The sequence below is a fragment of the Petaurus breviceps genome, unplaced genomic scaffold (genome assembly GCF_028583685.1).
Source record: "Petaurus breviceps papuanus isolate PSGF00001 unplaced genomic scaffold, PetGlider_PUasm1.0 91133, whole genome shotgun sequence".
Taxonomy (NCBI): domain Eukaryota; kingdom Metazoa; phylum Chordata; class Mammalia; order Diprotodontia; family Petauridae; genus Petaurus; species Petaurus breviceps.
In genome coordinates this window covers 87,871,700-87,895,225 of record NW_027187419.1, presented here as the reverse complement: position 1 = coordinate 87,895,225, position 23,526 = coordinate 87,871,700, and the positions used below count along the sequence as shown (strand labels likewise).

At 35.5% G+C, this 23,526-nt stretch overlaps 1 protein-coding gene across 8 annotated transcripts in view; it reads right to left on the bottom strand.

Moving 5' to 3' along the window:
* The window catches only part of SLC4A10 (solute carrier family 4 member 10), a 399,681-nt gene that overhangs the window by 111,947 nt on the left and 264,208 nt on the right, over window positions 1-23,526 (bottom strand). For 3 of the 8 annotated variants that reach the window (XM_069080754.1, XM_069080757.1, XM_069080752.1), the window contains exons 6-8: window positions 16,170-16,358; window positions 3,452-3,543; window positions 1,507-1,596 (exon numbers count right to left, since the gene is read on the bottom strand). In XM_069080754.1, coding sequence (XP_068936855.1) covers window positions 1,507-1,596; window positions 3,452-3,543; window positions 16,170-16,358 — 371 coding nt within the window. The remainder of the gene's footprint in view (window positions 1-1,506; window positions 1,597-3,451; window positions 3,544-16,169; window positions 16,359-23,526) is intronic. The other 5 variants (XM_069080758.1, XM_069080753.1, XM_069080759.1 and 2 more) reach the window with 3 other exon arrangements.

The window sequence follows — 23,526 nt, the reverse complement described above, 5'->3', positions numbered from 1 at the left end:
AAATTCAATATTTTTAACATGCATTTTAAATGACCATATTTATATGAACAGATAAAATTCTGTTTCCTGCCATCTTGTAAAATTACACATATGATGCTGTTCTCAATTGCAATGCTAAAAATCATGTAGATAAATAACAGGGAAGGTAATGTGAGAACATTTGGAATCCATTTTGTCTTAATAAGGTTTGAAAGAGAAATTATGGTTCTCATGAGCTTTGGAGCTACAAATATGAGTTGTATATAGAAATTTTGTACTAATACATGAGTCAAAATATTAAAAATTTCCAAGTAAGTACATAATATGATTGAGAAATACCCAGAACTTTTTTTTTTTTTTTTGCTTTTTGGAGGGCAGTTGGGGTTAAGCACTTGCCCAAGGTCACATGGCTAGTAAGAGTTAAGTGTCTGAATCCGGATTTGAACACAGGTCCTTCTGACTCCAGGGCCAGTGCTCTATTCATGGCTCCACCTAGTCACCCCCCAGAACTTTTTAATCATCTAAACAAGACTGAATTTTTTATTAAGAATCAAAGAAACTAGAAAAAAATTCCATAGTAGATGGGTGCTAGACATTTTTGAGGTAAGGGAGAACTGTTGCTCTGGTCTTCCTTTATTCCCCCTGGTTAAAAAGCAAAAACTATTTCTAATATTTTTGAGGTTTCTTCCTCATGAAATTGTAAATAATTAGACCCTCATAGGAGTTTAATATAAAATCTATTTTCAGTAGGGCAGAAAAGCAAGAAGCTTAAACCTGCAACTTGGTTGACATGTATATAGAATATTTTAAAAATTTAATAATTTAACTTTTGCTTTAACCATTTAAATTATACCTTTAAGAAAATTGGAAAGGCCAGTGAAATAGTGGATTTTCTAAAAAATATCAATATTATATACACATATATATGGAAAAGGTTAATGGAAAGTAGGTCTGCTTTTTATATTTATCTAACTACAACTTCATAATAACACATAGGATCACGAAGGTGAAACAAGTCTTTCTAATTTGCTATACATAACTTTTTTCAGTGTGAAAGGTTTTGTTTTTTTTTTTAAGAACATGATACAATAGTTTTTTTTTTAAAGATGCATGAAGACAGGGGCACAGGGTTACAAAATTAAAAAAAAATTAAAGTGATTTATTGGGAAAGCAGGGCAATTTGGTTTATTGTATTCTGTACTACTTTTGGAAAAAAAATAATCAATGTGACCTTGTTACACTGTGAAAGTCTGTATAAAAGTAAAGCAGTTACTTGTGTCACTATCCTCATATACTATTGTTTCAGGTACCAGAAATGTCATTTGAATTCTGTGTATGCCTATTTGAGACAGTAATTCTATTCCAGCTGTCAAATGAATGAAGATGCAAAATGCCTTAAAAAACAGCTTAAAAAAAAAGTTGATGGATGGAATAAATTTATACTGGCCTAACTTTAGAACCATGTGTCTCCATATGGTGAAATATGCTTTTAACTACTATAGAAATGGATCCAGAGTACACCCTCACCTCTCTCTCTTGCTGATGTGGAGGTCCTTTTTCAAGCTTTTGTTTCATCCCACATGGACTATTATGCCCTTTTTGCTGGCCTCCCAGTCCCTGCACACACAATTAACAGACTTCAGCTGGTGTGAAATGCTGCTGCGGATAGTCAGCCAGGCAACAGAGGGAACATACATGCTTGGAACTAGAACTGAATCAGTTAGGCTGGTTGGCAGACAGATTCCAGATTCCATAAAGCAACTCAAGATTAGTCTTGGTAGAAGTTTGAGTCAAATGAGTTCCTTGAGCTCATCCCTTTTCCCTATCCTTTCCCCATTTCTTTTTCAAATTAAATTTTTTTTCAGTTAATCAGCATTTATTTTCTCTCTCTCCCATCTCCCCTTCCCCAATAAAACTCTTGTAACAAAAAACACATGGTCAAACTAAACTAAACAAATTCTCATATCAGCCATGTCCAAAAATGAGGGTCACATTCTACATATTAAGTCCATCATCTCTCTGCCAGGAGATGAGTAACATTTTTCCTCTTTGGTCCTCTGGAATCATGACTTCCAATCCCACTCTGATAGTATTTTTTTATTACATAGTAGCCTAGGTAATTGTTGTTTCAACTATTTGGACCCTTGTCTTTGTAAATTCTTTCCCTAAGATAATCAAGGGTATTGTCATTTTTTTCCATTTATCATCCATGGTTGAAACTACCTTTTCTTCATGGTCATTGATCAGCCAGAGACCAGCATATAAGCTGGGCTACAGGAAAAATGGTTCATGTACTCACTTCTCTTTAACAACATCATCTACCTAATACAGATCATTTCAGTATAGGACTGAATGTGTGTCTTCAACCAAATCTGTGCTTTGATTATGTAAGCCACTTTTATTTTTGGTGATTTCATTTAAAATATATTCCAATATGTTATGTGATCAGATAGCAAGCCATGCCTAACATCCTAGAGTATGCATCTGTGTGAGCAATAATGCATTCATTTGGATTTTCTTCTTTCTTTCTTTTTTTTTAAACAAATGTATAAGCAAAAAATACTTAAAAGACACTCTAAGAAGAGGCATGCAAATATATGTGCATATATGCATATGCACATATTCACATGTATATGTGGGTAGATATATTTTGGTATTTTGCTCAAGTCTCTAATTTCATTGGTACAGGAAAGTAGTACATATTAAGCCCATCATCTCTCTGCCAGGAGATGAATAACATTTTTCCTCTTTGATCCTCTGGAATCATGGCTTCCAGTCCCACTCTGATAGCATGTTTTATTACACATTAGCCTAGGTAACTATTGTTTCAACTATTTGGACCCATGTCTTTGTACCCATGTGTTTTGTACCCATGACCCTTTGTCAGTATAGATGACCAACTCTTCTTCCATTTCAAGTCTTAGTTACTTGGGGGCACTGAGAAATTAAGTTGCTTGACCACACAGTCATTATGTGGCAGAAGCAAGGCTTGAAGACAGAATTACCCATCTACTATGCAACATATAGGCATACACATATACAGTATTAGTATGTGTGTGTACATATACACATGAGTACATAAGTACAAACATATAAATATATTTTTATGGAAGGTGGAACTACCCTATGGGGAAGGGTTCTAATCTTAAAACTGTCTTAGGTTAAAAAAACTCATTCTTTTAATTGAAAAAGACACATTTGCTAAATGGCTGCAACCTGATACATAAAATTTGCATAATTAAGTGCTTCTTTTTTGGACTTAGCAAAATCTTATATCTTGAATAAAATGTTACTATTATCTGCCACTAAACATCAGATTTTGGCTGAGAAATGAAATACTACTCATACAAAAATAATATTTATATTAATACAAAAATTTATTGGAAATACAGTTTGGTAACTTTTAGAAGAAAATCAATGGGTTTACAAATATGCCAAATAAATGTAAAATCAAAATCAACAATTTATTTACCTTACTAAAATCAACGGTGCTGTTTTCTCTGCTCACATCATTTTTATTTTCAACACTGGCTGGAGTAGACTGAGGAGAAACAACCTGAGCTGCTAAAAAGAAAAAGATTATCATTACAAAATACAAGCAATTACTACTTACGTGATTTTAGAACTATTAAGAGAAGTGCGAATTGCAGATAACTATACTACTATGTGTTTCCTACTGAATTATGAAATATGTGAGCATGAAGGGTCATTATAGATATAGCTATATCAACAGGCACATTCTCAGACAAAAAGTTGCATACAGAAATGGGAGAACTCAGATGAGATAACAGAAACCACTTCTCAAAGTGAAAATCTGAGTCAAAGTAACTTGAAAAAAATTGATATCATACTTCCAAATTAAATTTTAAAATATCTGCGTTGACCTCAAATTAGAGCATATCCCATAGGACAGTTCCTAAAAACAAATATTAAAAAATCTAGCCATTTTAGTTTCCAAAATAAGAAAGAAATATTAAGTTCAGGTGATAAAAAAGATAGGATTGATAAAATTTAAGGAATAAAGAGTGAAAATTTATTTTGAAAACATCATAGAGCATTTCTTACTCTTATGAAACCCATGATGTCCTTGAAGAACAAGGATTATTTGACTTTGACTTTTATGGAACTCTATTTAGAAGAGAGCTCCATGGAAAACTACCTGTATCTTGTATAATACCAGGAACTACAGGGCTGATTACTCAATTTCACCATAAGTCAAATATGTTGCTAGCCCAGGAAAAAGCTCAGTGAAAACATAGGGATCAAAAAACTCTTGAATTGCACTGGCATTCTACTAACCTTAGTAAGGCATAATACTAGGTGCTCCTTTATTCAAGCTGGATATGAAGCAAAAGGTAGGCTCATGTCAGGTTTTTGGTGACCAGAAAAGATTCACAAAAAATTCTTTGTAATCATAAAGTGACTAGGAACCTGTTGTGATGGAAAAGCTAATTTCTTAAAGTTGGCTTTATGTTTCCATGTTGGTATTTTCCCTTTCAAATTACACTCACACCTTTCATCACAAGGTGAGTATGACTCAGGCCCTACCCTTACTATTGAAGACATGAGAGCATAAAAGTATGAAGTTCATTGTGTGGTATCTCTTTACCCCTATATTCATAGTCCTTATATATGAGAAATGTACTCCTTTTTTTTCTTTTCATTTATTTTGTTTACTATTTGTTTAATGTAGTCTGCCTCATTTCTTATGGTCATAGTAAGTACTGCCTCCATGAAATTATATCTCAGTACTCAAACCTATAGCAATTTTGAATTTCTCCTTGCTATTCTTCTTAGTCTTAAACATCACTATCTTTTAGATGTTTACTAAGATACTTACTCTGTGTATTCAGACACTTACTCTATGTATGGAACCTAAAACTACTAAGTGTGAATAACACTTTTAACAAGTACCACAATCATTTTGGCTTTGACATAGTTAACTGTATCAGACAGGGTTCATTCTTTTACGTCAGTGCTTATGACATATAATTCCTGAAAATTAAAATGGCTTACAAAAGTTGATAGAGCTTACATATTTCTTTTAGTTTCACTGAACAAAGTGAAATGATAGAGCTTTTTTAAGAATAAAGTTAAAAACAACTTTTATTTAGGGTGACATGAGTTATTCCCAAATAATGGAAAAAAGTTCTAATTTCTCACTTGTTTCAAGGCAGATTCTGGAGCTTTTCCAAAAATGTCAAAATGAAATACAAAAACAATTTCCATTCTCCCATTTCTAGCTGCAGACTTGCAGTTATGAATGTGAACTGTTCATTAGCAGCCATTCAATTTACCATTCTCAAAATTACAACTGCAATTAAAAAAAAACCCCAACTTTAATGTAATGCATTTTGCCACGAACAGATGTCTTCAATCACCAGTTTCACATCATTTCTTCTTGTTTTCATGAACAAGAACATTAGATGTATTTAAACCTAAATTTATGAATACTTTTCTGTAATGACACTTTGGATAATGAAGTTTTCATTAATAAATATATAAGCCTAGCACAGTGCCTTACAAAAGAAAGCATCTAATAAATATTTGTTGAATTGAATGTTTGTCATATAAATAAGGAGCACCTTTGTGTAGCAATTTTTATCAATACAAAAATACTCAAGAAAACTCTTCTTTAATACATCAACAAACACACGAGGAGGATTGAAAATTATTGCAAAATCATTCATGTATGCAATGTTCAATTGGATAGAAAATGTTTTTTAAAAAGCCAAAATCTATAGTTATGTTAAGTAAACTATGTTTTCATTTTTTATATTTGTAACACAGGCTGTTTAATAAACAGCTCTCAAATCACTCAATATGTTTCAGCATTTAAGCATATGCATTTTTACACATCTTAATTTGATTTGATATTATTTGCAGATCACTAATTTGTGTTATCCCTGTTCCAGGATTATGAAGTGTGGACAAAGTATTAACTTTATGACAGTGATTATTGATAAACACTCACTCATTACTAGGAGAGCATTTGGAAACTTGTTCTTTAAGATTAAGACTAGTGGATTGAAAATTAGCTTTGGAGATGGGAAGACCTGGGTTTTAAGCCCTACTTCTGACACATATTGGCTCTGTGCCTCACAATAAGTTATGCGCTTCAGACATCTCCCTAAGACTAAGTTGCAGAGAAAGTGCTGACTTATACTGAAGGAGGGAGCTTCCTCATCTGGGAAGAAATCATAGGACCAGGCCATATCCATGTATACACATATGCATTTGTTTGTTGTTGTTCAGCCGTTTCAGTCATGTCCAGCTGTTTGTGACCTCATTTGGGGTTTTCTTGGCAAAGATACTGGAGTGGTTTGACAATTCCTTCTCCAGCTCATTTTATAGATGAGGAAACTCAAGCAGAGTTAAGTGACTTGCCCAGGATCACATAACTAGGAAATGTCTGAAGCTAGATTTGAACTTGGGAAGTTTTTCCTGGTTTCAGAACTGGCACTCTATCCACTGTACCATCTAGTTGCCCATATATGCCTATTAGGTGGATACATATGTGTCTCTGCCACCATCTATATTTATATCTATCTGCCAGAGCTTTTCTGGAAACTTTCAGGAACTTCAAGGATATTCTAGAAGTTTTCAGGGGAGTTAATCCCTGGGATGGTATCTATGGGCTCATTCAGTCTCATTACATCTCCATATGGACAGAGATATATGAAGAGATATAGATATATGGGTATGTATATGTATGTAGATATGTGTATGTATGTAGATATATGTATATATGGTATTATACATGGAAACATGTTACAGTAGCATGCTGTAGGCAATTCTGTTAATCCTAGACTTGGACTCAGGAAAACCTGGTTTTAAATGATTTTGACATTTACTAGTTGGGTGCCCATATCAGGCAAATCACTTAACCTATATGAACCTCAGACAAATCTCAAAGCCTATAAATTATAGACAGACTATATATAATATGTAATATAAACCAAGGGATGGGGGCAAAATAATATATTTGGAGCTCTTAAGAACCTCATTTCACACCTTCATTTTTTTGAGTAGATTATGCTGGAAAATACTAGCTAGCTCTAGATTATAATTAAATGCAAATAGACAAGATTTTTCCCATCATTCCATCCTGAGGGTAGTAAAGGCAGGACAGATCTCATTGAGGGAGGAGAGTGACACCTCTCTCCTCAGTCTATCACACATTTTTGGGAAACTTGGTGATAACTCATTTACTTAACAGTCAATTTATAGATTGGGCTTTCCTCTGTAGCCAAGCAGTTACCTTGTTTAGAATCTATTAAACTCGGCCTTAAAAGAAAAATTATAGGGTACAGTGGATAGAGAACAGACTACAGATTTTGGTTCAAATCTTACTTCTAACATATAGTGTCTATATGACCTTGGACATTTCATTTCTTTTTTTCATTTCTCTGGGCAACTCTCTAACAATAATAAGCAGGAGCATTAAATGTCCATATATGCAGAGAACGGGAGCTTCCCCTTTCATGTATTCCCTAAACCAATGAAGACACAGATTCAGTCCCCATTCCTCCACTGAATACAGAAAAACAAATCGAGTACCACTGCAGTGTCTCCAATAATCTAAACAATCAGTTGAATTTACCTTTTCTTATTGAGTCAGGATTTATAGTATATTATCTTTTTAATGAAAAAAGCCCTCCAAAATTTATAGAGGACTCAAAACTTAGAATTCCTCTCAAAAGCTATTAGATGTGTATTAAAAGTTGTTAATATCAGATAGCATGGAAAGACAGTGTGGTTGAGTGAGTAGAGAGCTGAACTTGCAGTTAAGAAGACCTTGGTTTAATTTGCACCACTGATATATCCTGGTTATGTGATTCTGGGTCACTTAACTTCTCAGTGTCCCTGGAAATTCTAAAACTCTAAGATGCTGAACTGTGTCTATTTGTGTTTGTAGAGAAAATTTCTCACTAGAATATTGCTGTATCACTGAAATCACAGATGTAATTTAAAAAAGTATGTTTAATAGTATATGTGAAGTAAATGTTTCTACAAGGCAAAACATAAAAAAGTTGTTTTCTATAGTAGGAAAAAAATTAAATGTTTTTGTTTGTTTCTTTGTTCTTGGAGAACGAAGTGGGGTCAGATACTTTGCTATACATATGTAATAGCTAAAAACCAAACTTGGGTTATGGGAGGGACTAAGTATTAGATATGTAATTTAATTAGGGCTATATTTACACTTCCACTGTCAACTGTAATCATTTGCTTGTTTGAACTGAGGTCCTTTTAGATTATTTCAGTCATTATGTTAGCAAGTGATAATTGGCTTGAATTTCACAATCCTATGTAAAATACAACCATATTTTCTAACAAAAGCCCAAGCTCAGCCAATATTATAAAGAATAATAGTTCCTGATAAAGCATACCATTTTACATAAACTAGAATTATTTTTCCCAGTGAAATTCACTTCAATTCAACAAATGTTTATTGAGCTCCTACTATATGGAAAGCACTGTGCAAGAGGGATACAGAAATTAGAAAGACATGGTCCTTTTCCTCAAGGAGTTTACAATCTAGTACAGAAACAAAGACAAGTAAGTAAACAATTACAGTGCATAAAGCCAACTGTGGCCCTCTACATAGGACTTGAGCTTAGGATAGTTAGTTACTTTTGTGTTTGTTAATAGAGTAGCATTTGCTCAAATTGTTCTTTTGTCTTAATGTACACATGTGTGGATAATGGTAAATTTCAAACTTTATGAATGGTAACTGTATACACATGGTACATGCATATACATACATAATAAGAGACGAAGAACATGATAACTACTCTCCACAACAGTTATTAATATTAATTCTCTCATGTTTTTCTTCATACAATCTTGACCATGCCCATTAATCATTTGCACATATTTCTCATTTCTTCAAGTGAACCAGTTATTATAATGTCCAAATATACCTGTTACTGAAGCATCAGATTATCTTTGAAAACATGGAAGTGAACACACAAAAAACTGGCAAAAAATGATAATGGCCATTCATTGACTCTATGCAATATCTCTAAAGACTAATTAAAAGTAAGAGTTAGATGAGTTCATAAATTGTAGAAGTTGGTCCCTTGGGTGGTCACACATAATACTATATACGATATTAAGCCTTTAAGTATAGTAATGGAGTTGATTCCTCTGAAGTTTTCTTTAAAAAAGCAACAAGGGGTGAAAATAGTTTTAACTAATATTACCAACTTTTAATATTCTAATTGGTAAGTGACCAGGAACATTAAAAATGCAAACACTTGAGTAATTTAGAATTATCCATGACTATTTCTTATATAGCAGTATAATCATTTTCTAAATTATTAGACTCAAAACTGATTTCTAAATTGATGTAATTTGCAACAATGTCTGAACATTCGATGTGAGATTTTTCACTAAAATTGCATATTAACAAAGTGCCTCTTATATTGTACCCATTCAATTTAAATGTGTGCATTTTTCTTGGAGACATTATCACCTTTTTCCTTTAGGTCCCCATGTAAAGCATAAGCCTACAGAGAAAAGAGACTCTACACTATCATTTACACAGACTGTAAGACTCAAAGAGAAGGAGAAAATGCCCATGTGTTCTAACGGGGCAAACCAGAATGGATATGGTGGAGACCTAGAAAGAGCAAAGCACATTATGTGTGACCAATGATAATACCATAAGGTTTTGAATAAGTTTATACCATGGATCATTCCATTGCAATTGAAGAATTAAATTCAACAAACTTTTATTTCACATCTAATATATGCAAGACATTGACAACAAAAACAAAACACCCACACAGTTCCTGCCCTCGAGGATGTTACATTTTATAAGTACAATTCAGGATCTGTAGTAAAAGAAGGCAAAGGAGATATTATACCTTATCATAGAATATTTGAGAAGAAAGTGCCCACTAACAGCTGGAGATTTCAGGGTGGGCTTCATGGAGAAGGTGATACTTGAGCTGAGTCTTATAAGATAATAAGGACATCTAAGAGGTAGAGTTTGAACAAAGTGCATTGAAGGTCTGAGAGAGGACTTATCTGAGCAACTGCAAAGAGGCAATCTTAAAACATGGTCTTATACGAAATAACGTCTACAATATATGAACTCATATAAATCTAACATTTGCAAAAATCTCGTCTTCCTCAACATAAGGATATGTTTTAAAAACAATAAAATATTTCTTTAAAAATGAGTCTAAGTAACCTTGAGTTGGTCTATTTGACTAAATACCAACCATCAGAAGAATAATAAATGGCCCAAGTGAATTGCATTGTGTTTTCTTTACTTCATATATGTGTGCAGTAGAAAGAGACTAGTATGAAGATATGGATGTACGTTACTATTGACCTGGAGCCCAAGCTGGATAGGTTTTACACTACCTCAGAAACCTTCAACGAGCATTTAGAGTACCCAAAGGGTAGGAGATGAGGGAAGTACAAAGATGAGATGAGCCTGTTAGAGACAGACACAAGACAGAGCAAAATAAAGATATATAAAGATGAATGACAAAGTTACATACATGTACAATATACATCTACTCATGGAAACAGGAGATGTGGAGAAAGAAAGAGTAAATATTCATAAAATGTTGATTAGGTGAGCTATATTTCAATAATATGAAAAGGATGCAAGTAACACAGCTCAGAGTGAGATTAGTAAGCCTCTGAATAATTAATGAAATACAAGAAACACCCCACTAAACACATCATACTAGAGAATAAAATCCAGCCTTGCTCTATAATCAGAGAAAGACTAAATGCCCTACTTCATCTAAGTCAACAGATCTTAAAAACAAACATGCTTTCATCTCTTCATTGGTTCTGCTCTGGGGCATTGCCAGCCATGTCACCTGGATCTTCATTCAACAGGATTTTCCTGTTATGCTTGCTGAGTTAATTCTGTCAATTGCTTAATTTTTTAAACAATTTTTTCCCCTTAGAATTTCTCCTTTGAATTCCCAAGGATTATTATTCTAGCTTACCCCTGCTCAGCAAAGCCAGATTAGGGGATCATTTTTTCAATGACTTTTTGAGATCTATGATGAGTTTAAGAAACCAGGAAAGGGTACAAATATTTGAATGTAGAAAAACATTTGAAGTCTGACAGTAAAACAAAGTATGGTACATTTAAGGCTCTACAGTGACAAAATGGTTTTCCACACTTAAATCAGTCTCATTATTTCACATTATGCACTATTCCATGTGAGAGAAGCCTGAATGAACCTAGAGCAGTCCACTCATGCCCCACAACCAAATTTTCTTCAGCAGCCTACTGCTGCCTTGAGCATTGTTTCTCTAATTGGGATCTGGAGCCTCTGAGGTCTGCTGTAGTTCATGCTGGAACCTTAACATGTTGGCACCACCGGGGAGTAAGAAGACTAGAGATGAGAAAAAATTATATACTAAAGAGAAATTATTTGAGAATTTGTAAAGAAAATGGAGCACCGTGAAGTGACTATGAAAACGAAATCTATAAAGAGTAGGTCGTGAAAAGAGGGAACAAAGTATTCCATTCCCCAGGCAATCTGAGGGATATAATGTAATAAAGTTCTAATCCAAACTCCTCACCTCTTTCAATATGCAATGTGCTAATATACATAGATTTGTTTTCTAGGTCATCTGTGACAAGAAGCCTGGATATAATGTCAAAGATTTGTTTTTAGCTAGATCCTCTTGTCTTCAAAGGAATAATTCAAATACTCTCAATACATTTATTTTGAGCACTTTTCACCAACACCCTTTCCAGGGCTCTAAAGTCAAAGTCGATATTATTTTTCTATCATTTCTTTCTGTTATTATGCCAAATGTAACTGTCACTTTTTATTGGAACATCAGAATCAGGCGTCTAATTCTCACAGTTTTGATGCTTAATGAAAAGTGAAAGTTAAACACAGCATGGTGGCATTAAAAATGCATGGTAAATCCATAGCACTCTGACATCTTAGCCCTGTAGAGAATGTGCAGAAAACAAAAGAAAATGGTATAAAGCATAAAGCAAATGGATTAGAAGTTGAGATACATTACCAAAAGTTTCTAAAAATATAAAACTGACAAGTTTTGGGGTGGGGGAGTCACTCTCTACTCCCCATCCTGAGAGTCCAGTCTGAAGGATGGGAGACCAGAAGAAGGATGCCTTAGGGGAAATTTACATTTGAATGAAGGTTTTCTAATGGTTAGCATGTTCCAAAGAGGCAAGTAGTTGGGGCAGGGAGAAATAACATTCTATATGTCTCCCTTGGCCTTCTGTATATAGTAACACCGGTTGGCTTCTGGGAGAACTAAAATTAATTCTTTTCAGAAGTAGATGAACATCTAGTATGAGGTAAAGGCCTCTACCCACATTCTTGGGTGGGTGACAAGGGCAGGGCTGGGGGGCTGTGGCAGATCTTAATGTTTCTAAGAACCTTCCGTTTAGAGGATTTCTTCACTATAATTTGGAAAGAAAAATAAATCAACCATCTTGCTTAAAATATTCTATTATCAGATTTAAAAAAAATATTGATTTCATTTTAGGAAAAGGATGTTATTTTCACTCTTTGAAATTGACTTTAATGGTATGCATTGTTTTATATACTACTGTTTACATCTACAGTCTATACTACAGTCTACATCTGTTGAAAGAACAGCGGGTTTGGTATCAGAGGACCTAGGTTCAAATCCTGATTTTGTCATTTAGGTATGGTCTTAAGCAAGTCACTTGAACTCACTTGGTCTCAGTTTTCTCATTTGTAAAATGAAGGGCTGGACCACATGACCTTGGAGATCCCTTCTATCTTCAAATCTGTGATCCAATGAGCTATTGTACAATGCAGTATGAATTTTATACTCAAAGCTATAAGAATCATGTGATTTTTCCCATTATCCATAGTTTGTCAGTTTCTAGAGATTTTAAAATAGATTAAGAGCTCTGTTAATAAGGTCTTTTGCACTTCGTTGCTTGATGAGAGCTTCATTTTCCTGAATAGTGAAGCTTATGCATGTTTTCAGATCCCCACATACATATATAATTATGCAAAGTATGTGGGGGGAGCAAAACAGAACCACAAAAGGTATTACAAGGCTGCCCATAGAAAACCATTTCTTACAGCACACTGCAAATGATCCTTAATTGGTTTTATAAATCATATTAGAAATATTACTGGTTCCTTATTACTCTAAAGTGTGACTTGCTATGGAGCTGCATGATCACAGATTAAGGCTGGGTGGGTAGAATCGTTCTAGAATTATTCTGACTCAAGCTTATAGTGGTTATCTATTTAATCTGCAATAGTTTTAAAACTAAAATACATGAAATACATACTGAAACTTCATGTCACAGCAAGAGTTCTAGTAGTAATAGGTTTAGGGCAATATTGACCACTATGACTCTGTGTGTTTACAGATATTAACTGAGTAAGTTGGTTTAGGCAATTCAGGTTAAAGAAATACAAGTATGTAAAGTGTGTGTTTTTATTTTGTTCATAAATGAATGAGCCCCTAACTTACATTGCAACTTGTAAAGTAGAAGTTATTTCACATGACAAGAAGCTCCCATAGAAAGACAAAAGTTTACCTTTCAGAAATTTACTTTGAGCCTTATATAGACCAAACTGAAAAAGGTTAGCTGAATTTTTCATTTTTCTGTCAGTTCCTTTGATATTGTTGTAGACATGACCCAACAGTTAAAAGAGTTAAAATATCCATTTCTGGTTTCTGAAAGTCATCATTCTAAATAGACACTGGCATTACATGCACAATAAAAATATTCTACTTATAATAAGTTATCCTAAGGTCCTTTAAATATAGAAACTCCAATGTTTTAACATTTGTCAGTAGCCATATGTTTCAGAAAGCAAATTTGCAGTCCATCAGTCTATGAATACCTTATTGGGACATTATGGTAGGGGATATGGTTTAAATATACAATGTAGTAAAAAAGAAAAAAAGAAAGTGAAATAGTCTCTAAAATTTACAAATGCATGCTTATGTGTCATAATCTACCCATAACACTCCATTTTTAAAATAAAATTTTATTGGTAGTTTAAAAAACTACCTACATTTTCCACCATATGCTCCCCAGTAATAAATAAATAAAAGGAAGAAAAAAGTTCAGCCAAAGTAAGCAACACAGTGAAAAAGAGTCTGACATTATATGCAATGTTCCACCCATGGTCATCCATCTTTGTAAAGACCTGTGGGGAACGTGTAGAGAAGTGTCTTCTCATTTCTCTTTTTTGGAGCCAGATTTGGTCATAATAATTTTACAACATTTAGTTTCAATTGTTTCCTTTTTCTTGTTGTTCTTGATGTTTCCATTTACATTTTGTAGTCATAGTGTACCTCATTTTCCTGACTATTTCACTTAGCATCAGTTCATAAAAGCCTTTCTATGCTTCGCTGTATTTATCATATTCCTTGCGACCCAGTAATGTGACAGTACGTGAATTTACCACAGTTTGCCCAGCCTTTCCACAATCAATGGGCATTTATGTTATTTCCAGGTCTTTGGTACACAAAAAGTACTTCTTTAATTTTTTTTTATGTACATGAGGTCTTTTTCTCATTGTCCTCGTTGGAGCATATGGCTATCAGTAGACTCTCTAGGGCAAAGGATATGGACATTTTAGTCACTTTTCTTCACATAATTCCAGATTGGTTTTTTTTTTAAGAATAGTTGGACTAATTCATAGAGCCACCATTAATACATCAATGTGCCTGTCTTTCAGTGACCCCTCCAACATTCCACAACGCTTTTAATGAGTTTTATAAAAATACGCAGGAAAATCAGTTTCTCTATACAAAGACAATGCCATGGTTCATTGTTTTTGTTTTGTTTTGTTTTGTTTTTGTAAGAGAAGGATGGTAGGAAATAAGACTATTAGGCTTGAATTGGAGAAGACCTGGCCTGATATCCTGCTTTGATACTTAATAGCTATGTGACTCTTTCAAAGTCACTGAACCTCTCCCAGCTTTAGCCTCTTTATGTGTAAAATGGAGATGATAATATCTGAAATGCCTACTACATGGTGCTATTGTAAGACTCAAATGAGATCATCCATCTATAGTGTTTTATAAAAATGAAAACCATTACAGTGCTATATCAAATCAATTATTTTAAAATAAAATGAGCATTACTAAATTGACTTAGGCAGTGAAGAGAACAGGTCCTAAATAGTTCAATGGCTTAATTAGTTTTATGCATTTGCAAAAGATTTTTTTCCTGGATATTTGTATATGTATATGTATTACATGTGGGTAAGAGTAGTAAGAAACATTATGTTTCATATATACATAAAACAAAATCTATAAAAATTTTTGTCTCCACACATTTCTTAAAAGGAATTTTTTAAAGTTCTTAAGAATAGTTTCTCCACTGCCCCTCCAAAAAAGACATACTATCCATAATCCAGCAAGCATGTTTTGGTCTTACAGTGGAATTTATAGTCCGTATGCCAAGTTAAGAAAGAGTTTGGGGGAGAAAAACAGAAGGAAATGTTAGAGAGATCATTTCCATTCACTTTCACCTTCATTCCATACTCATTACAACCTCATTTTCCTAGGCAGGGCTTTTGAGGAAGATGCATGGCAGTAGAAATCCTAAGCCACTGCTGCACAGTGCACTAATATTTGGGGGAAGGGCAGCAAAGGAAAGCAAGGAGACACTGCAAGGCTATACTGAAGCAAATCTTAAGTGGCATGGTATAATTATTGATAGCCAGAAACCAATGGCAACCACCTATGTCGGCATGCAGTGATCTTGTCATCCCAAATTAGGCTTTTCTTTTTAAGGAAAAATATTATGCTCCATATGAGTCACAGTTCTGCATTGGTGAGGGAGAGGGGAAGCAAGGCAAACAGTGTGGAATGGGCTGTGTGCCCTTCATGAGTCTTTTTAGTTATATGATCTGCAATGTAAATGCTTTGCCCATGAGCAGTTTATAAATGACTCCTAGGAAGTATGTAACTAATTTGCTTTCCTCACATGAACTTAATAAGAAATTTTATCTAGAGGGAATGAAAACTTATAGCATAAGTTACATCAATATACCCCTACACTTCAGATTTTACCTTATAAGCTTTTTTTCGTACAAGGTCTATGTACATGAGCTAATAAAGACTTTCAGGAAATTCAATCTCTTTTGCTACAAAAAATACAGTAAATGTAATTTTTCAAGCAGCAGACAAGGTTTAGAACACAAAGAGGAGACATTTACCATTCTTATCCATGGAGTTTGGTTCTGACTGCTTCTTCCCAATGTCAGCAAAAGATCGAACAATAGGAATCCTGTTGGTCAGCTTCTTCTGGTTCTGATGGTGATGCTGTTTCATTAGAGCTTCATGCACTCTGTGGCGGACATCCTCACTGAGTTGCCCAGAACTTATTTGTTGGTCAAGAACCATGTCTAAAGAGGAGAGACAAGCAACCTTGTGAAAAGTCTTAGCCCACCACCATTCATATCAGGTGAATACAGATGGCAACCTTTGAATCTAAATGAAAAAATACAAAGTCTTAGTGCTCTTGTTAAATTAGGAAGGAATCATTTCAAAATTTCCAAAGATCTATTTATTGGCAGAGATTTGCCTTCCCAACAAGGAACTGTTGAACAGCACAGGTCAGACAATTTCCCAATGTATGACATATAAGAAATGTTTAAATCACAGAATTATATATATGTATATGGTAGAGGACCTGCTAGCTAGCATTTCATATTGAAGGTAAGATCTGGATTGAAATGCTGTGTCTAACTCATTCTAGCTGTATGACCATGGGCAAGTCAAGAATCCAAGTTACAGAAGTATTGTGGATCAGTATCAGAGGTATCTAATTGGAAATTTCTCACAGTGATGAATCATATATACAAACCCCACTCCAATTCTCCACCAAAAAAGAATAGTTCAATAGTTTTACAGAGCAAAATGGTTCTATTGAGAAGGTGCATTTATATCTCAATCATCCCCACTAATGGCAAGGAGTAAGCTAATAAAAAAGAGATGTATATTTGGTTTTGGAGAATGTTATTGTATTTATATTATATTATGGATGCATATCATGTTCAATTCACTTCACACTGTGAAAACCTCATTCAAGAAAAGCTGGGAAGGTACCCAGTTTTCCCAACAATACTGGGACTAGTCACATCTCTCTTGCTGATATAAGGTTTGTCTTCTCTTAAAACATTCCTGCAGAAGTGTTTAGGTTTGAAAGAGCTTCTGGGATGTCAAAACAAAAAGAAAAAGGTGAGGTGCCAACAAATCTATGTAATTAAGACATTAATCCTTAGTGTAAATAATGAGTGTCAGAGCTGTGAGCAAAGGAAGTAGTTAGATCTCAGGGGGAAAAGGTTTTCTAGGTTCTTTTTTTTTTGATCATGGCTTTCAGGTAACCCAATAATTTTAAAATTATCTCTCCTGAATCTATTTTCTAGGTCAGTGGTTTTTCCAATGAGATATTTCACATTGCCTTCTATTTTTTCATTTGTTTGGATCTGTTTTATAGTATCTTGATTTCTCATAAAGTCATTAGCTTCCATTTGCTCCAATCTAATTTTGAAGGAATTATTCTCTTCAGTGAGTTTTTGAAATTCCTTTTCCATCTGTCAAATTTGACTTTTTAAGGCATTCTTTTTCTCTTTGGCTTTTTGGGCCTCTTTTGCCATTTGAGTTAGTCTTTTTTTTAAGGTGTTATTTCCTTCAGTCAGGTTGTTTACTCTCTTTTCATGATTTTCTTACATCATTCTCATTTCTCTTCCCAGTGTTTTTCCTCCACTTCTCTTAGTTGATTTTCAAAATCCTTCTTGAGCTCCTCCATGTCCTATAATCAGTTCATATTTTTCTTGGAAGCTTTTGATACAAGAGTTTTGACTTTGTTGTCTTCCTCCCATTCCATACTTTGATCCTTTGTCCCCCCAAAAGGATTCTATGGTCTGTTTGTGCTTCCTCTCTTGCTCATATTGCCAGTCAATTACTTGACTTTTGAGCTCTTTGCCACAGTAGAATTCTGCTTCCAGAGAGGAGAGCTTTGTCCCAAATTGCTGGGGTTTTTGCAAATGTTGTCAGAAGTCTGAGGAGGGTGCCTTCTCTACAGACACCACACTGGCAAATTGGTGTTTCTCACCCCAGGACCTCTGCCCAAGAATGCAACCAGATACAAGCAGGTCAAAGCAAGAGCAATTACCCTCTAAATGGTCTCTTGGTCCTCCTTCTATCTGCAGGCCCCAGGAGCTCTTGAGGCAGCCACGTGGCTGCAGTGTCTGCTGCTGTGCCTCCACCACCTCTTGCCCCAGGGGCAGGGGCCAGACTGCACCCTTCCTTCCCAACAGAGTTCCTGACTGACCTTTTACTTTCTTTTTGGCATTTATGGGCCGAAAAGTCTGGAAACCACCACAGCTGCTGGTGATTCACTCTCCTGAAGTCTGCTCTGCACATCGCTGCCTCCCTGGGGCCAAAAACCTGTGGCTCATGCAGGACTACATTTGGCTCCCAGAGTGCTGCTGTCAGCCTGCCAGGCTGCCTTTAGAGGGAGACTTGTTTCTCTCCGTCACTTTGTGGGTTCTGTAGCTCTAAAATTTGTTTAAAGTCATATTTTACAGGTATTTAAGGTGGTTGTGGGGGGAGGTCACAAAATTTCTGCTTCTATTCTGCCCCCCCCCCCAAGTTTTTCTGCAGGACACTTTAATTTAGATACTTTATTGGTAAATATTTTAAAAAATTATTGTATTTGGTTCATATTTTGGAGATACACTAACTGCTTCTTGGCAGAAGAGCAAATTGATACATTACAGTATGGTTAATTCAACAAATGGCCTTCATTTAAAAACTTCATTAATTTAATACTAAGTGCCTACGATGTGTAAGGTACTTATCAAATGCTTTCTCTGTGCCAGGTATTATACTAAGCTCTGAGGACATAAAGACAAAGGAAACAGTGTGACCTCAAGGAATTTGTATTCTACTAGGGAGAGAGGAGATAGGGACCGGAACTGTGATTTAATTGATAGAAGGAACACCTGGAATAAGAAATTCCCTGTATTAACATAGGTCAGCACCTTCTCTGCAACTGATAGTCACAGACTCTATGACACAGTGAGTTGCCCTGTGCACTGAGAAATTATAAGATTTGTCTAGGTTCACACAGTCAGGATGTGTTAAACTTGAACCTCTTGGCTCCAAGGTCAATTGCCTCTCTACTAATCTGGCTGCCTGGGGAGTCACAACATGTAAATAGATAAATATATACAAGGGGATTTGAGGAAGGAGCCTTGAAGCCTCATTTGAGCCTTGAAGAGGATTCTAAAGAGGCTGAGGTGAGAAAGGAGTGTATTCTAGGTACAAAGGATGACTTGGAAAAACACTCCAAAGTATGAGGGCAAGGTAGGAATTGGAGAGAAAGACTCTTAAGAAGATATTGAAAGAAAAAGAGTGATTTGGAGGCTGGTAAATCACAATGGGGATAATTATATCTAGCATATCTATTTCACTTTAAAATTTGCAAAACACTTTACAAACAAATATTATCTCATTTTGTCATTGTCACAACCCTGGGAGATAGGTGTGATTATTATCTTTATTTTTGCAGATAAGGAAACTGAGGCAGACAAAAGTTAAATTACTTGTTCAGAGTCATACAGTGTCTAAGGATGGATATGAATTCATGTCTTCCTGATTCCAGGTCTAACACTTACCTACTGTCCCACCTAGTTGCAGGATCTGGACCATATGAAATAAATGGAAAGAGGGGTAATGGCAGAGATAGGCTATGGAAGGGGCAGGAAGGAGAATGAATTCATGTGAGCTTTCTCCTTTTCCCTTCCCATTGTGTCAGGGATATGAGAGAATAAGCAACCAGCAATGGAGAAGGTGGTGATTTAGTGATATGCTCTCTTTCAGAGAGAGAGAGAGCCAGGATTCTGTGAATACCAGATTCTGGAAAGAATGTGGAAAAGAAGAGACTGAAGATGAAGGGAAGCACGTCAATGACATATTCCAGAGGTCCCAAAGGCCAGAGGAGGAAAAGGATTGGGGAGTGGTAGGACTGAGCAAGGTAGAGAAAAGAGTCCCAAGAAAGTGGTAGAAAGAATTTTTGGTACTGGGAGATGCAAACTGAATTGCTGAGATAGGAAAAGCAGGAGGTGCCATAAATGCCAGCTGGTTGGGACCTTTACCTCCAATATCCTATGATGATGAAGTTAGCATTGTTGTAGTGTTTCCTTGCTAAGCAGTGTTGAACTAGAATTGGTGATGACACGGATTAGACTGGACTGTCATGTCATTAGCTCATAAGTTACAATTCAATATGAAAAGAATAAGGGGCACCCAGAGTAGGCATATCCAGACTTCTGCAATGTAAGTTGCAAGTTTTTTTTTAATTTACTTTTTTGCTTTTTGGAGGGCAATTGGAGTTAAGTGACTTGCCCAAAGTCACAGACTAGTTTTTGTGTTAAGTGTCTAAGGCTGGATTTGAAATCAGGTCTTCCTGACTCCAGGGCCCATGCTCTATTTACTGTGCTACCTAGCTGCCCCATAAGTTACAAGTTTTAAAAAACTGCTCTAACATTTCACAAAAAAGCTGTTTTTAACATTTTAAATTTATATTTTATACTTAATTTCACATGTGTGTTCTGTGGTGGGGCAAGGAAACAAGATGTCTTGTTTTCTACTTCTATATCATTTCTCTCCTTACCCAGACTCTCGTGCTAACAGATCATCAGTGGCTATTCTGGTCCTCTCATTACTTGTGGTGAAGAAGTTATCTAGAGTAGTGATGGAGATAGGAGTTGCTCTGGTTCCTATATTTTGACTCCAAGAGTCCCTGCTATGTAAAGGAAAATTCTCTGGAATTTTTGGAAGACTGTGAATCAGGTCTGGTGTTCAAGGACCTGATGGTTTCAGCATTCAGTGTGGCATATGAGACCTTGGTTAGGGTGATTCTAGGCCTTTGCTTCATGTCCCGGTCTTTCTGTCTCTAAATGTGGTGTTTGAAGGTTGGGGAAGGCTTGGTTCTTCTAATGATTGAGAAAACATATGAACAAATGATAGGACCAGAAAATCACGTGTCTCCCACTGTGCCAAAGGTTTTTAAATTAGCAATATGGTCATTTCCTACCAATGTGTTTTATTCTCATCAATGTAGGATGAGGTGTGTGTGTGTGTGTGTGTGTGTGTGTGTGTGTGAAATTTTATCCTTTCTACATTTCTACTAAATAAAGCAGTAATAGCTGTTTTGATATTTTATGTGGGTTGAATATGCTAATAAGAAATGTTTAGATCTACATTCCACTGTGTATTTCTTTTACTAGCTTGTTCTAGGTGATGATTTCTTTTGCAACCATTTATTATATTAAGCCTGTCTTAGCCTTCATGAAAGTCTGTGGTCAATCAGCATATGGGAAAATGTACTAGAATAACCAAACACAAGACTCCATTTAACTATGGTTACTGAAGTATTCATAGAATGTGGTATTTATTCCGTGAAAATAAGGTAATTTCCTCTATAAAGGGACAGGCGCGGTGCTAAGTGTTAGAGATACAAAGACAAGGGAGACACTCCTTGCCCTCAAGGAATTTACACTGTGGGTGGAGAGGCAAAACATATTGTGTATGTACATATGCATACATATATGCATGAAACAATGAATACAAGGTAACTTTGAAGGGGAGAGCCTAGTGGTGGGAGGAATTCATGTAGCATAGAGTTTTGAATGAAACAATGGATTCTTCCAGTTGGAGGGGAAAAGCAAGTGCATAGCCATGAATGACAGGTAGTGTTCAGTTGCATAGGCAGTTGGACTGTGATGTGAGAGAAACAACCAATGAGACTTTATTCAAATGAGGCTCCAATGAAGTTAGTAGCTTTGATATATGTTGGCAATTAGTGGTGCTGTGGAGAGAGTGCTGGACCTGGAGTCAGGAAGATCTGAGTTTAAATCCAGTCTCAGACATTTGCTAACTGTCACCCTAGGCGAGTCACTTAACCTTATTTGCCTCAGTTTCCTCATCTGTAGATTTCACTGGAGAAGGAAATGGAAAACTACTGTAGCATCTTTGCCAAGAAAATCCCAAATGGGGTCACAAATGAGTAAAAAACAACTACACAAAAACTCTGTTACATATTAATAAATCCCCTCCCTCTCCATTTCTGCTAGAGATAGATTCAAAGCTTTCTTTTTCCCTCGGGCTTAAGCATGAGAAAAACCTGTAAATCTATACTTCCGGTTTCCCAGGGCTAACATCTCCAAATGATCATCCCTAAAGCACCTGATCTGAAATCTGTTTACCCAAGAGAAGGCAAATATGAATGATGGTTCATTTATCCATCTGTCTCACACATAAGCAGTCATTAAACTCCCAAGGCCACTATGGTAATACTTCACTAAATGCTACACTAGGGAAATGAGCAAGTTAATTGCCTCATTTAAGTCCTTAACTTACTACCTATGTATGACTTAAGCATGGGAGAACATCTGACTCATTAATTTCTTACATCACTTTCTTCACCTTTAAATATTGTGGTAACAGCCTTGAAGAGTAGGAAAGGATAATGGACCATAATGGTTCTGGGCATGGTCTCAAGTCCTACAAGCTCAGTGTGCCATGATACTTAAAACAATATACTTTAGCCTGCCAAAACACAATGCCAGGTTGTGGGCAGTAAATGAAGAGGTAGGAAGAAAAAGCATAAACAGATCACATGTGCCTTGGAAAACAGATTCAAACCGAAAGATGGGAAGGCTTACAAAGGCGAACAGCAGGGTCTAGAGAAACGAGAAGCATTTGTACAAAAATAGCCCTGGAAATGTCTTCACAAAATTAAAAAAAAAATCAAAACCAAGGAATTGCAACAAAAAGGAGTTACATAACTCTTATATCTTGTTTCCTTAAAGTGGAAGATCCTAGAAGCCAGGGGCTATCTCTTGCTATCTAAAGACAGGCATCTTTGCTGGTTGATATGGAAACATCAAAGGAAAAGATGTCCCTGCTCTCAGAGGATGTTTCGGAGGGGGAAAAACAGACTCCATGTTATTGGCAGCCAACATTAACATTTTTAATCAGGTTTAATTAAATACTGTGAAAATAACCTGCCATGGGAATACTCTTCTTTTTAAAACAAGGAATGTGAAAATGTAGTATTTGTTGAAAATGTTAGTTTTCCAGGCCCAGGATTCTAGAAGTTAGACTAGATTACAAGTTGCAAAGTATTTATATGTGGACTTCGCTTGCAAAAAAGAATATTCTAATTAACTAACACTGTTTTTTCCTCGTTAGAATATATTTATCATTTGTTTTGATGAGTCACAAACTATGATTGATGATCCATGCACTGTACTAGCTTTGGTTTGACTTTAATTACTTTTGCTCAATGACAGAAATAGGTCAAAGCAAATACATGGCAACAGAGCTTTTTAAGTTATTAATCTTTACCATGCCAAAAAATTTAACTTTAAAGAATGGAGCATAGAATACAAAATTGGTGGGGATTGTTTGACCATGATTGAAAATGTTCAGCTTTTTCTGGATATTATTGCCTTATTGTTATTTCCATTTAAGTATGACCATGTTGAATCTTTGGGCCAC